The sequence below is a fragment of the Antrostomus carolinensis genome, unplaced genomic scaffold (genome assembly GCF_000700745.2).
Source record: "Antrostomus carolinensis isolate BGI_N321 unplaced genomic scaffold, ASM70074v2 scaffold13817, whole genome shotgun sequence".
NCBI lineage: Eukaryota > Metazoa > Chordata > Aves > Caprimulgiformes > Caprimulgidae > Antrostomus > Antrostomus carolinensis.
The window spans coordinates 1,812-17,320 of record NW_010328124.1 but is presented as its reverse complement, the minus strand read 5'-3'; the positions used below and the strand labels follow the sequence as shown (position 1 = coordinate 17,320).

General features: G+C 33.3%; 1 protein-coding gene across 1 annotated transcript; it reads right to left on the bottom strand.

Annotated features, from left to right (window-relative positions):
- Positions 1-2,035: 2,035 nt before the first annotated feature.
- AK7 (adenylate kinase 7) lies at positions 2,036-14,440 on the bottom strand (the record flags this gene model as incomplete). Its single annotated transcript, XM_010172137.1, has 10 exons — positions 2,036-2,233; positions 4,145-4,210; positions 5,199-5,327; positions 6,826-6,961; positions 7,263-7,391; positions 8,854-9,003; positions 9,744-9,821; positions 12,469-12,559; positions 13,719-13,807; positions 14,357-14,440. Coding segments are annotated over 10 exons (1,150 nt in total), but the record flags the coding sequence as incomplete, so codon positions are not given.
- Positions 14,441-15,509: the final 1,069 nt, after the last annotated feature.

Here is a 15,509-nt window from a genome sequence, read left to right as displayed (position 1 = left end):
CCCCCCGCAGGTTACACAATAGGTTGTTAGGATTTGGCAACAATCTCCAAAGTCTTCACTCATACAGATTTACAAATACACAGACCCATCTCTCCTTGAACTCTTACTGTGTTATATCTACAAAACAAATCTGTAGCTTCATGTAGGAGCATAGAGACTGAGCAAGACCTTCTCTTTCATTTTGTTCCTTCTCCCTTTTAATTGCTGGAGGCTACTTGCATATTAAACTTGCAAAAAAAAAAAAGAAGGAAAAGAAAAAACACAGAAAAACAGGAACTGTATCCAGGGCTTTCTGGGCGCCGTATTCATTCAGTGTGGGGAGGCATCTGGCAGAAAGGGTATAGAAATGTACATGGAAAAGAGGAAAAGTGGGCCTCTCAGGAATCCAGAGAATCCAGAGATAAAGGGCTTGTTCAGTAAGGGACTGGAGATGTTGTCCTGGTTTTGGATGAACATTTATCTACATGATCAAATTTATTTTAGTTTCTTCTTTCAAAAAATCAGGAATTACATTCCTGAAGTATTCCAAATTAAAAGAATAATTTGCTATGTCAAGCAGTCCATTGTTTCAGCAATTTTAGCTGCCCCTGGATATACAAATTACAGTGCAAACCACTTTTCTAGTAAAGTATTACTTAAGAACTCTCTCAGCATTGAATTTGAGGTCTCAAAGACTGCATTTTTTTATTAGATGGCCAAGCAACATTACCATGCAAGTATTATAGCAGTCATAATTAACTGCAATCATGCTCCAAAATAAATACCTTTAAAATAAAAAATTAGGTTAGCACTGACTCTGATTGAGAATAAAGATCACAAGAAAAGGAGTTTATAAAATAAGATTTTCAAAGGAAATTGCTGTTATAACTTTAACATGCCTTTTTGTAGATGATCTAATATGCCCGTGTCACCACCCCCAATTTGCAGATGAGAAAAACAAGACACGAGATAACTGACTTGCACACTTCATGCAGTGAGTCACTGTAGCAAAGTAAGGTTTCTAGAATCTTGAAGCCCACTCCTTTGTACTAACCATATTTCAAACTCAGAAAAAATAATAATCATAAAAGCAATTCATAAAGCCATATGCCTCACTAGATTCCTTCAGTATATGACTGAGAAAAAGCAGTTTGCATTCTGCTTAAATCTGATGCTACTTAACTCTATAGATCTGATAAACTAACTGGAACATCAGCCAGAATGGAGGGGTATTTGCGGATCTGAAGGCTCCTCAGTGAAGTTATTTTTTAATCTGTCCTTACTATTTTACAGCAGAAAGCTATATGCTTGCATACCTCAGTGGGTAACAATCAGTGATGTGAATATAGGTAAAGAGGCAGTTCCTGAGATAAACAGGACCTAAAGGCAATGCTCCTTTGAAGATGAGAATCAACACTATTAACCTGAATGTGAAAATCATCTGGAAGTCACTGAACATCACAGTTGTGATACCTCAATAATGAAAATTAGTGGGACAGTGAGTTTCCTTATTTGGAATGGACTAGAGTTTAAGAGTAATCTTTGGGCATAATTCTTAGCAGAAACCACTGCAATATTCTGTCATACAGTATACCCTTTATAGTCCCCACCAAAAGAAAACATGGTCTTGGACAGTGCTACTACATGCATACCTAGAAGTGTATAATATAAGAATGTGACCATCACACATAGCATCAGCCCTCAATATTTACCATTTCTTACATGTAGCAGAATTACCTCCATTCTAAAATCCTTATACTAACACACTATTTTTTCCCACTGCTACACTTCCTAACACATATACAGTATTATTCTTAAGATAACCTCCATGACTGATATTAAATTGAAAAAAAAAACCAGGAGAATAATTCAGAATCCTTATGAGTATACAGATATTGAGGTCTATAATGAAATGTTTGCTGTATATGCATTCTGCCATATTAATTAAAAATATTATTTATATATGTACACTTACCATATGATCTTCACAAGTGTTAAATTTGTAACAACAAAATTTTTTATTCATATTTTATCTAGTAATTTTATTATTTCATACCAATAAATTGAGGATGTATTTCAAGTTCATCAAAATAGTTGAGGACAGTATTATCATCTGTGTTTAACTCTCTGAAGAGATTCAGAGATTGCAGGAACCGGTCCTGGGTATAATGAGTTCCAGCAACAATTCTCTCTGGCAGATTTATTATTCTCTTTATAAGGAATTCATCAGATGCAGTCAAAGAAATAACAAATTCTGTGAAGAAGAACATATTATCAGTGCCCATATATTATTGTTTTTCCTCTTTCTTACCTATTTTGTGTTAATAATAAATTTTAAACCACAACTGACCATAAATAGTTGTGAATCTTCTATATTTGATAGAGAATTCAACTATCAAATGCTTATATTCAACTTCTCCAGTTAGAGCAATCCAACAATATTAAGAGTCATGTCTGTAAAAAAGCTACATATTCTAGATTCAGCAAATTCTTTCTTAGTACTATCAGCAAGACTATTGTTGCCATAAGCAGCACAAAAATCTTAAGAACAGCAATGCAGTGTAGTCCAGGTTTTCTGAGAAAGCTATCATACATGTAATACATATAGGGGGAAAAAAATTCTTATGAATGGTGCAGCCAAAGCAGCAAGGGACACTGGAAAATTTTACAACTCACTTGTTTTTAAAGTTATCAAAAATCATCACTCTCTATTGTGACTTTTAATCTCATAAAGGTGTATCTGCTGAATTAAAGTAAATTTTAAAAAAATCAAATAGTACATTAAAGATACTATGCCACCATATGCCATGACATTTAGGGTCAATGTTATTTTGGTACTTTTAGTAGACAAACCACCAGAAATCTTTTAAGGATCTATTAAAAAAACCTTATCTTCTTTCTTCACTTCAGAAGTTGCATATTTTTAGTTTAATTAGGCTGAATCTTGCAGTATTTTATTTGCATTTATTATATATGGCAATAAATTTACATTTATTAAATATGACTTCATATAATATATCACAATATATTCTGACATTTCTATTAGTATAATTACTCAATACTACTGAAACCTGTTAATTTAACAAAGCCAGGAAGCAATTTTCTGACATCAGAGAGAAATTTGCAGAACTAAGCACAGATACAGCCCTCCCACCCCAGCCTTCTCCCCAGAAAAACCTCAAAAAAACCAAAAACAAACCAAATAAAACCTCCCCAAAACAACAAAAATCCTCTCTGGACCATTCTGGTTTTTAAAGGAAGTTTTCTCCAAGGTTGAGAAGGTATCTTTTAAAACAGATCCCATGCCTGAAGTCCTTGTTATGGGAGAGAAAGTGGTACTTCTCCAGCCTATCATAATAATTCATTTACATTTCCTGTTTTGAAATGGTGGCTAAAAGGGGTTTTGTTTATGAATAACAGAAATTATTCACTTCAGAAATCAGCAATTCATAAGTAGTTAAAGACTTGGTAGAAGACTGCTTTTTAAATCAAACCTTTATTCCTTTCATCTAAGTTCAAGGACTAAGGAATTTTTCAGAACGTTCTGAATTTTCTTTACTTCCATTGAAACCAGTAAATTTTCATCTACTGAAACACTAAGCATTTGAGATTTTAAACCTTTATATTATCTAACCATACACATCTTGTAATGCAAAATATGCCAAATGTATTGTTTGAATGTAATCAAAACTTCCAAAGAACTCAAGAATAACAAAACCACCAGGATGAAGCCATTTCTGCAGAGATTAAAACCACTCTATTTTAATTCCCAACTGATGCTTTAAAATTAATTTAGTAACATCTTTCAAGATATCACACTGAAGATAAACTTGCATTCATTTAATATGCCAAGTTCAGGAGCTCATGTTTATTCCATTAACAGCAGCTGTAATCACAACAAAGGCAGCCACTATTGTTATCAGCCAAAAGCTGATCACATTTTCACAAAAAGAAAAAAAAAGAATAAAACACCCACAAACTGAACCAAAACCTTCCTTTTGATTAATTGTTCAGTTTCAAGTAAGAAGGCAGCAGCATTACACAGATTAGATATTTATTTTATGTTAAATTAAACATGAACAGATGGAGTGATATTTTAGACTTCTCCTTGGTGGCAGCAGTATTTGAAAACTCCTCTATTTAAAAAGAAATCTACCAAACTTACCAGGTATGATTGATTTATCACAATTAAATATTTTGCTTTTAATTTTTTCTTCACCTTGACTTTCCACTAAAACAAAAGTAAGAAACGATTGACATTTTCATTTGAAGCAACAATACCATTATATTTGCTAAAAACATGCCCAGTACCAACATAGGTTTGTCTATATTCAAATTATACTGATTGTTGGAAATTAATCTAACCTGGACACCAGGTTAATTCATGCTGCCAGTCACCACAGAATTCTACCTTGGGACACTAATAGTCGTTTGCCAATACAGCAGAAGTATGTACATGCATACACAGTTTTAAAATGTGTCCATTCTGCTGTCCTGACCTTGGCCTCTCCTCCTGCCAAGTACATTATTCTGCCAAAAACAGAGACAAGGCTCAGAACAGTGAGTAGAAATGTTTCACAGTAGTATAGTTAAAATGGTTTCTGCCACTAGGTGTCTGCTGTTCTGAATAGTCAGTAAAACTGCCTGAAGAGCATCAACTGAGCATGATAATTTACAACCCAGCATATTAAACTGAACAAGACTGGTTTTGGTTTTCCTTCAGATGATTCTAAGTCTTAATGCATGGAACCTGAGTGCTTGCTTACAATTTGAAATGTTGCAGAGCTCCTCTGAAGTCGTATCTACTGTAGCTGATCTAATATACCCCCTCTAATCTGGCTCACAAAACACATATTGGTGCACTGGCTGGATCCCCTCATTAAGCAGCCCTTAAATATTATGAAAAAATTCTGCCTTAGAGCTTGCTTGAGTAGCTTAGGCCAACACAGAACCAAGAAAGCATTCTCCTTATTTGTGCATTTACTCACTACTTTGCCAGCAAAGATTGTGTGAAAACTATTTTGTTCTTAAATTAAATAAGGTATATTACAATCCTCCTTACATTTTTAGCATCACGTGAAAACAACTTTGTGTCCTGCACTGCAGTCATTACAGTGCTGATGCACTTTAACTAATATGACACTGAGGATAATAATAATGACAATATTATCAGAAATAAAAACAAAAGCAGCAATAAAAACAAAAGTAGCAGTACTTACAATTAAAAAGATCTTTTGCCTGGTCATAGGTCTCTGGGAACCCATCTAAAACATAACCCTGATTCCTACAAGGCATAGATTTGAGTTTATCCTTCACAAATTTAACAACATACTCATCATCTAGACGACCTAAAACACAAAGAGGGTTAATAAGTAAACAGTTTATGAAAAAGAGACATTGGAAATTATTTAACTAACATTTTAATTAATTTATGAGAGAGATCTCTATTTAGACCCTAAAAAATTAATGTATTTTCAGTTACTTTTTGTATATTACATGTTGTCAGCGATCTATGCAAAATAAATGTGTAGCTATAAAATAAAATTACATTTCTGTTTACAAGGATATAAATATTATAACTTTAAGGATACTAAAAATGAAAATAGCTTTTTTAATAATAATGCAATCAGATTTTAATAGAAGAAGCAAAGAAATATTTATAGAAAAAAAAAAACTTGACAAAGCAATCATTTTCTATTTCCAGTTAACAGTAGGACTTCAAGATACTCTTGAGATACTCCTATCTCAAACATGAGATAGGTTTTACAACTTTCATTTTCAGATTAATAGATTGAGACATGAAGTGGTTTATTAACTTGGCCTACATTGTAGAGCAAATGTATGGGAGTAAATAGTTTGGTTTGACCTGATTTTTTTGGTCCTTTTGCAACCATTGACTCTAGTTTCCCGCTTTATTTTGCTTTGGCTTTTAAAAGTCTTAAATACTCATAAACCACTGTCATCATAAAAGTATGTTACTATTTTAAAAGGCATTATTATAAACAACAAAGCAAGACATGTAGAAGAGGTGCTGCCTTGGATCTCATTACTGAAGCTTTCGGGCACAGTACAAGTTCATTGCTTTGCAGATGCACAAGATCCAAGTCAGGTAAACCTTTAGTGACAGAATGCATTTTTAAGGAGGGGTCATTTTATACCACATGGAAATGGAAAATGTTAAGTACTAAGTCAAAAACCACATGACTTTATTCATATTTAGACGATAATTAGTGCTTTTCAGAAAGAGCAATTTTTATGGACTTTTTTCAATATATAGACTTTAAAATTCTTTACAGTCTTCAGTAAATACTATTTACTTTTTAAAGATGGCCAAAATGAGGTACAAGGTACTTAAAAAACACCGCAATCTCATATGATGATGCACTAATTCTTTTTTTTCCTAGAATACTTTTCTTCTTTGCAAATTTGATATACTTCCCTAACATTTTACTTTATATTATATAAATCATGCTCACTGTTCTGAGAAGAAAACATGATGCTATTAAAAAAATCTGGCCCAGAGTCTAATGCTTATGAACATACCATTGTTACTTATATCAACTTATGAGGTAAAAAGAATTATATAAAATGTATAAAAAAGTAGAAAGAGGGAACTTTCTCCAAAGCACCATGGTATTTAAAAATATATTGCCTTTAATATACAAGGTATATAATGGAAAACATTGTATTTTATTTTAAAAGAAGTTACATACAAATGGACAGAACATGAGTCTTGCTTTTAGTAGCACGTAAAAGTTCTAAAGTACAAATTTATTTCCTGATTTTCTATTTGCATAGGGTTGCACTAGTTACCTAAATCCCATCCTAGTACTTTGTATTTCCTACCTGTACTCTGCTCCATGCTTTCTTTTATTCCAGCTAATAACTCTTGTGCTGCTTCTACATTTTTACCCTCCACCTCCTCCTCTTCTTCCTCTTCCACATTGTCAGAGTTCCATTCTTGAGAAGCCACAACTTTCTCCTGAAGACAAGATCAGAAATATGAATAGGCTCAGAAATTCCATAGAAAAATGTCTTTTATACAAAGATTTAATAAAGGGAAAAAAAATTAAAAATTAATTTCACATGTGTTCCTGGACAGTGAGATACTGAGCAACCTTCAGTCTCTAAAGAGAGTTCAGTGTATCCCCCTGAGGTGATCAGTATGCCGAAAGATATTTATGTTCTAAAATAAAGGAATGATAACTAATTTTTAAATTATGCCATACATTTTAAAATAACAGAAATTAAAATAATAGCAATATTAGAAAAAAACAACACACCAGATTTGCTATTGTTTCAGAAATCACATTGTTTATCTTAATGTGTTGTAGCTTGTAGTGTTTGCAGAGCTCTTCAGCAATGGTCGATTTGCCAACCCCAGGAGGACCATGAATGTAAACTTTGAGAGGCTGGAAAAAAAAGATAAAGATATAATACCATTCAAACAATATGGGTGGTTTTATGTAAAAGAAATAATCTGATTACTATAACTAATAGGAAATAACAATTAATATAATTAAAATTTAAAATATATTTTAGTTTTATTCACACCAAATATTTATTTTCTCGCTGAATATCTCCCATGTCATCTACAGGCTTCGAGTAATCCAGTTACTTAATCTAAATGTACTACTTCACCACTGGAGAAAAAGCATGTTTTAATTTAGTAGACTCACAGACCAACTTATAGTGGCACTATTAGTGTTTGAATAATTAAAAGAGATGAAACATAACCCCATAGATAGGATGCAGTGAATTTTGGAATGATGTGTGTGTTCTATTATACACATGCAATAGCTCTGTTTCCCAGCTGAGGCAGAGTTGCTGTTATCACAATGGTTATTTTGACCTCAAAAATTTCAGATCCACCACAATCTTAAGACACCATTCGTTTGCAATTTCAGCCTACCTAGCCTGTGGATAAGTAAGTGTAATTAAGTTTCCAGTATACATTTATTAAATATATTGTGCAACAACCTCAAAATCATACATAATTAACTGCCTGTCCTGACAGTGCAAACTCTGCAAATTTAATAGAGTAGTGACAGGGACAGAGGTCTAGCTAGCCTTCCTTCTCCTTGACACTGATGTGTTTATATCGTGTACTGAATTTTTTTAATTACATGCATATGTACTCAGATGCAGTAATTTAACCCAAACACAAATGTGTTAATCCTTTCAGAGGTATGCAGGGCCTTTTAAAGAACAAACTAGAACACTGGTAGTTGTATTTTGTTTTACACCTCCTGAGTTTAGATATAGACATGCTGAACAGTTTTATCATACCAATCAATACTTGAATGTATGCAAGCATTTTTCTGCACCTTTCAATAACCTTTCCTATACATTTGAATGCAGAAGTTCTAAATATTAAGCTAATATATGAAACAGCAAAGTTACTCAGTACATTACTCAGTAGAGCAGGGTAAAATGAAGGCTGCATTGCAATTGAATATCCTGGCTCACTAAATATAAAGAAGGACACAAAATACTTGCCTAACTACTGACTATTATAAAAAAGCTTAAATAAAAGATATACTTATTGTGTTCTTGAAGCAAAGTACACTAGGAATGCCATATAATGCACACAGAAACTAGTTTCTGCATCAGGAAGCTTCTTTGCATTTATAGGGTTTCAGTTTTAGACATAAAAGAAATGAAACTTAATTATTATTGTTTTAATTAATATTCCTTCTTTTTTAACTCCTTCAATTTAATTTTCAGTTTGTATGTTCACTCATTTTGCATCTATAGCAGTCTTCCATGTATTTTTACTTAAAGAAATTAAAGCTTGTGTTTATATAACCATTTCTATTGTGGAAAAAAAAAAAAGAAAGGAGCACTTTAAGATAGCATACACCAAACCATTACCAGCAATCCTCGACTTTGCTTGTATTCCTTGACAATTTGTTCAATATTCTCCACCAGTCCTGCCTGAGCAACCCACTTAATGTTGAAAGTCTCTTTCAGAAACATGGATTCCATTCGCAGGTTCACAAACAACATATCCAAATGCATTTGCTGAGGGAGGAAAGCTGCATTTATTTTCAGACTTAAGATATGACTGTTAAAAGAACACTGTTAGCTTAAACTAGAGACTAGAATAGAGGGGTAGGAACAGAAAGAATTAAAGCATAGGGAAAAAAGGTTTGCACACAAAGCAAAACAGACATTTTAAGCTTTTAAAAAATATAAACATTTTCAATGTGTATTTGTATTTGAGTCTCATGAATTATTAGAACATGAATCATTGAAAAATTATTCTGTACAATACAAAAGTTTCATATAATTGCATAACTTTCATAAATTTATCAAGTACCCTCTTAAAACTACCAGGGCTGCAATTTTTTTATTTCTCCTATGAACAGTTTATTCCAGATGAATAGATGAATACAACATAAATCATGTATGCTGTGTTCATCAGCCTCAGTAGCACCCCATTATTAACTTTTTGTTATTTTTATCATTTTGTTTAGGTTTTGTTAGAGTGCTCCAGTATGCTCAGTGCAACAGTGACAATAGTGCTTCACTGCTTTTCTAAATCAGGCTGTAACTCCTCAAAAGAGTCTGTTCTGTTTAAATGGTTAAATTTTAGTTTGCTTATTTTTTAATTCTAAAATCACTGTATATATATATTTTAGGCATGTTTTAAGGTTAATTTTTTCTGGTGAAATAAACAAATAAATTATATATTTCATTATTTTGTACTTTTAAGTTGACATACTTTCCTTAAATAATAAAAGAAAAAAAAAAGTACTAACTGTTAACTCTTTGGTCAGGAATGCATTTTCTTTTGGAATCATCTCAATTTTTCCTGGTCCAACATTTTTACTGATACACTATCAAGAAAAAAAAAATGCACTTATTACATCGTATTATTATAAAAAAAAAGAACAGGATTTCTGTGGATGTATGCTTTAAATGTTATGTTACAATATACTTCAAAAATCAGTATACTGATTTGAAATAGATCAAAGAAGAGCATATTAACTTTAATGTTAGTATTAAACACTTTTGTTTTACTATAGAATTCCTCCTTAGTACTTGCAACACCCCCCCCCCCCCCCGCCAAACTACAAAGAAAAAACCAACCAAACAACCCAAAACCACAGAAAAGTGTTCTGAATCTCTGTACAGCTTCATATTGTTTAAGATCTATTTGGAGACCTTTATTATTTCCCAGGACTTTCACTTCAGGTTCTTGAAGTATTTAATTCTGTTAATTATCAGGAAGGGTTTTCAGCTCAATGCCACCAATAACTCTCCATATAACCTTTTCCTTTCATCAACAGACAGACATTGTTAGTTACTTCTACAACTCTTTAAAATAGATTTAAAACCCAGTAGATTCCATAAAATCATAAAAATTGATATAAAGCATCAGATCAAATCTACATATATTCCAGCATTCTGTCTCCAATGATGTCCATTAGTAGACACCTAAATGGTGTGGGAAGTAAGAGTGGAAAAAGTGTATATGATACTCCTTACAGATATTCTTCTCATCTTCAACCATTTTCAGCTCAGACTTCCTAAACTAGAAATAGCTGCTGTATATTTAAGTAAGTCTCAAGGTATTCCTCTCCCATATACCTTTCCAGTCTTCCCCTGGGCTGGTACAGCTCCCTGCCAAGACAGCTCTCTGCAGCACTGGCTACCTCTGGCAACTTCCTGTCTCTAAAAGAACTGTCCACTTACTCCTGCCCTCTGTTTCCCATTTCTAAACAATCACATACCTATAAAAGCACCCAACCACTTGTCTTCAGGTGCCTATCTGCTTCTTAACAGCTTTTAGTGAAGTACTTCTTTGAACGCCTTTGGGAAATTCAAGTAGACTACATCAGCTTGTACAACCTTATCCAGATTTGTTGGTCATATTAAAGAACTTCAGGAGGTTTCCAAAGTATTTAAAAGTACTTTTTTGGAAAGTATTTCTTGGGAAAGTATTTTTAAAAAGTCACACTGACTCTTCTCAAATAGATTATATGTATCTGGGTGCCCTTTAATGCATTCAATTTATTATAGTTTTTAATAATGTACCTAGTTATTAGCCAATGTTATGAGGCATATTGCCCTGTAACTTCCAAAAGTTTTCAGGAACATCTCTTTTTACATTGGCATCACATTTATCATCCTCCAGTCTTCAAGTGGCAGGACAGTGCTAAACAGCAGGTTGCATGTGTGAACTAGCAATTCAGACATACTTCTTCCCTGAGCTATTTCAGACCTCTTCAGTCAATACCATAAGACTCTGGTGGTTTCTTAGTGTTAATTTTATCAGTTCATTCTATAATCTTTTCTACAGTTACTTTAGTTTTATACAGATTCTCTAACAAGTTATCCACAAACTGATCCTGAAGCATTAAGATGCTTCCAAATTCTTACCCATATCCTCTAATGCAAAGCATCTCAGCTATGGCCTTGTCTTCTCTAAGTGTTCCTTCTATACTATAATCATCAATTTGCCTTATAGATTTTCTGGCAGGCTTTTTGTTTTTCAATTGCTTGAAAAAAGGATATTAATTTTGACTCTTTCCTGATAGTTGATCTTTAAGTGGTTTTTTCACTTATCTTGCCAGATTTCATGATCTTTTCTATTCTGTTTTATTCATCTGGACATAACCGTAACTTTTTGAAGTCTTGCCATATGGCCTTATATGGCTAATGTAAGTTTCAAGAGCCTCTACCCTTCTCCTCTAAGGATTTAATATTTTTAATGTCTTTTGTGTTCATTTTCATATAATGCTCTTTCCCATTACAGAAAGGGAGCTGTGGTCAAGCTCAAAAAGTTATTTTGACCTTCACTTCTTCCATAGGAATATTGACTAATTTCATTATGGTCAGTTATACAGAATGGCTCTTCAACTATTAGCTTTTCAGTGAGACCCTGTATACTTACCTGAACCCAAACAAAGGCTGCATCTTCTTGTGAGCTCCCTAACACACTGTTCCATGAAACACTCTCTGACACAACCAAAAAAATTGGGCTGTTACGTTTGGTCGTTAGGTAACGTTTGCTCAATGTCCACGCACACGTCTCCTATTATATTGTATTAGTTGACTCTCACTATCAGTGCATGGTTTAACAGTGTCATCAAGATTATTTCTGGACTTAATTTCAAAATGCTTGGAAAAACAAGACATCTTCCTACCAAATGAAGGAAAAAAACATCTTAAAGACTTTGAGTACCTAATTACAGTACTGTGAATCCCATAAAAATTCACCAGAACCTTGTTAAGTAAAATTTCTAGTTAAGTTAATGATGATACTACAAAAGTTATTTCTGCAAAATCAGGTCCAAGTAATGTATTTTGTTCAAAGGACAGAAGTCTTGGAGAATTTCAAAATAAATTTCTGTCATTTACTACATAATTTAATTCAGGAAGACCTAGGAACTTCTACTTCAGTAAAATGTATAGTTTTGTAAACCTTAAAGATACCTGAAAAAAAAAAAAAAAAAAAAAGAAAAGAATCTAATTGCTTACCTTTATTAATTCTTGAAGAGTGTGCATAGAGTCATCTACTGCAAGTAAATAGTGAGACCGTGGCCTGTGGTCTGCTACATTTTGTAACACACTGAAACATAGCAAGTACGGTGAGGGCTGGTAGTCAGAGAAGCACACTGGGCTTTCATTATTAAATGCATTTCAGAAACAGCACAAAGAGTTTGTAAAATCTTACAGAACTTTTCAGAGCATGGCATTGCCATATATATTTTCCCTAATAAAGAAGCATAGCTAGATATTTTAGTTGGAAAGAAGTTCAAAGGATAAAAGCAACATCTGTAGAAGATACTGACGTAGCCTGCTGTAGAGTCCATGATCCATGTCCGATTCTGTGCCAGCTAACTGGTATCACACTCTAGATTGAGATTGCTAGTAATCTCTTAAAAGCACAGCACCAGTGCAACAGTCAGATACCATTTAAGGAAGGGCTATCTAGTACTAAGGAAATTTTTTTTATCTAGTACTAAAGTGTCTGTTTTACTCAGAAAGAAGGGCCAGTGTTCTTAAACCTACCTACCCCGATTTAAAAGCCTCAGTACTCTCTAGTAGATTTGGATTTGTTAAGGTGGCCAAGAAGGCCAACAGCATCCTGGCTTGGGTCAGAAATAGTGTGGCCAGCAGGAGCAGGGAAGTGATTGTCCCCCGGTACTTGGCACTGGTGAGGCCGCACCTCGAGTACTGTGTTCAATTTTGGGTACCTCACTACAAGTACACTGAGTTGCTGGAGTGTGTGCAAAGAAGGGCAACAAAGCTGATGAAGGGCCTGGAGAACAAGTTTTATGAGGAGTGGCTGAGGGAATTTGGATTATTTAGTCTGGAGAAGAGGAGGTTGAGGGGAGACCTTATTGCTCTCCACAACTACTTGAAAGGAGGCTGTAGCAAGGTGGGTGTTGATCTCTTCTCCCAAGTATTGTGAGATAACAAGTGATGGGACAAGAGGGAACAGCCTTAAGTTGTGCCAAGGGAGGTTTAGGTTGGATATTAGGAAAAAATTCTTCACTGAAAGGGTTGTCAAGCATTGGAACAGGCTGCCCAGGTGGAGTCACCATCCCTGGACGTATTTAAAGGACGTGTAGATGTCGTACTTGGGGACATGTTTTAGTGGTGAACTTGGCAATGCTGGGTTTATGGTTGGACTAGATGATCGTAATGGTCTTTTCCAACCAAACTATTCTATGATTCTAGCAAGGTACCAATTATTGTCCAGGGGAACTTTTTTTTTTACTTACGCTGCTAAATCAAGAACATGAATGGTTGGAATAAAATTTTTTCCATCTCCAAAAACAGGTATTGCAGGAGTCTCACTAAGCCAACATATCTAAAAATACAAATTAAGAATGAAGTTACTTTTAACTAGAGCTAAAAAAGGAGTATTTTTTTACTAGGCAAATCTATATATTCAGGTTTTAAAGTTCAATTTCTTGAATGATTAATGGAACTGCAATAAAGACAACAATTCTTGAGAAATACTGACTGGCAGCCTACAAAAATTAAGAAACTTTTTTTAAATAAAGAATGTTCTTTGATCTTGAAAAATTTTATTTTGTATCCCAAGTAAAGGAAATGCTTGGGAAAAAAAAAAAAAATAAAGTTGAGAAGACATTTTTCCTGATTCCATTGATATGACAGACATGTTCTCACTTAAAAGTACATACAGAGATACTGTTGAAAAACTATGGAAAAAAAAAAAAATATAGAGCCAAAAAAGTGGAAAACACTTCTACTGTAGCTATAACATTTCAAAGGGATCAAAGTTTTGTTCACAAAAGTATTAAGCTTATAATACCAAAACTATTAAATGCATTAAATTCCAGTATGGTTTCCACCTAGAAATTAAATGAACCTTCAAAAACAGTAGGATATTTACCTTAAAAAAGTAGTGGAAGACTCCTTCCCCAGCTCCATATTGATGTCCTGAGGCAACAACATAAGTTGAAAATTTTTTTTTGTTCTGTGAAGTAGAGTCAACAAGAAAGGTTTTATGAAAATAAGGTACTGCAAATGGGATACTGGCTTACCCTGAAATTTGAGTACTTGTGCACTAAATATAGAGTGTGTAAATTATATAACTTAAAATTTGTACTTAGATCAATTGTTGAATATTCTGTAGTTTTATAAGTCATATTGCTAATATTTCATTCAAAAAAGCATTGCTCAATCAGAATTGACCTGTCTATATTTGAACTGGAATTCTAAAAAATTTTTAAGAGTTAAAAAATTGGAAGTAAGTTATGTAAATCCATGAAGTGAACAGGATAATTCAAGTTTCAACTTTCTATTTCCAAGAAAAATAACTCTGAAATTCATTTAAGCTATTTTTTAATTGCATTATATTCACATTTGACTGCCTAAAGAAGTGGAAAATGCTATAACAATTATTTTACAATTGCTTAACTTTCATTTTGAGATACAATAAAAAAAAAAAAAATCAGTGAACTATCTAAGTGTTTTCCTAACCACACATCATGATCAGTTCAGATAATTTTTGCTGACTATCACTGCATAGTGTTATAAATTTGTGTGCTGTGGCTGCCTGTTTGTGTAAAATGTTACTGCTTGGATCAATGTTGAGGATTTTTATACAGAGAAAAGCCAGATTTTTAAATAATCTTAAGAAGAAAAACTTTCAAGAAAATATTTTAAATTAGGAGCAGTCACTTTGAAATTTTTAAGATGAAACAAAATAATTTAATAATTCTCATGTTGTAAAGATGCTAGATATTATATAACTGCATAATTATGTTAAAGCACCTGCATTTACCAGTGGAGGGAATAAATGCTCAGATTTGGGATCTACTTTTTTAGTGAAAAAATGTATCTTTTGTTATCATCTTTATAACATTTCAGAAACATAAAATAAGAACACTACTAGCCAATATTTGATTGCATAAGCAAAGCACCACATAAAGGGATGACAAGCTATAACATCAGCATATTGTATCTGTGTATGTGTTTTTTATCTATCTACTTACAATATAAAACTTTGTAATAAAAGCTTTCTCAACTCACTCGATTGCAAC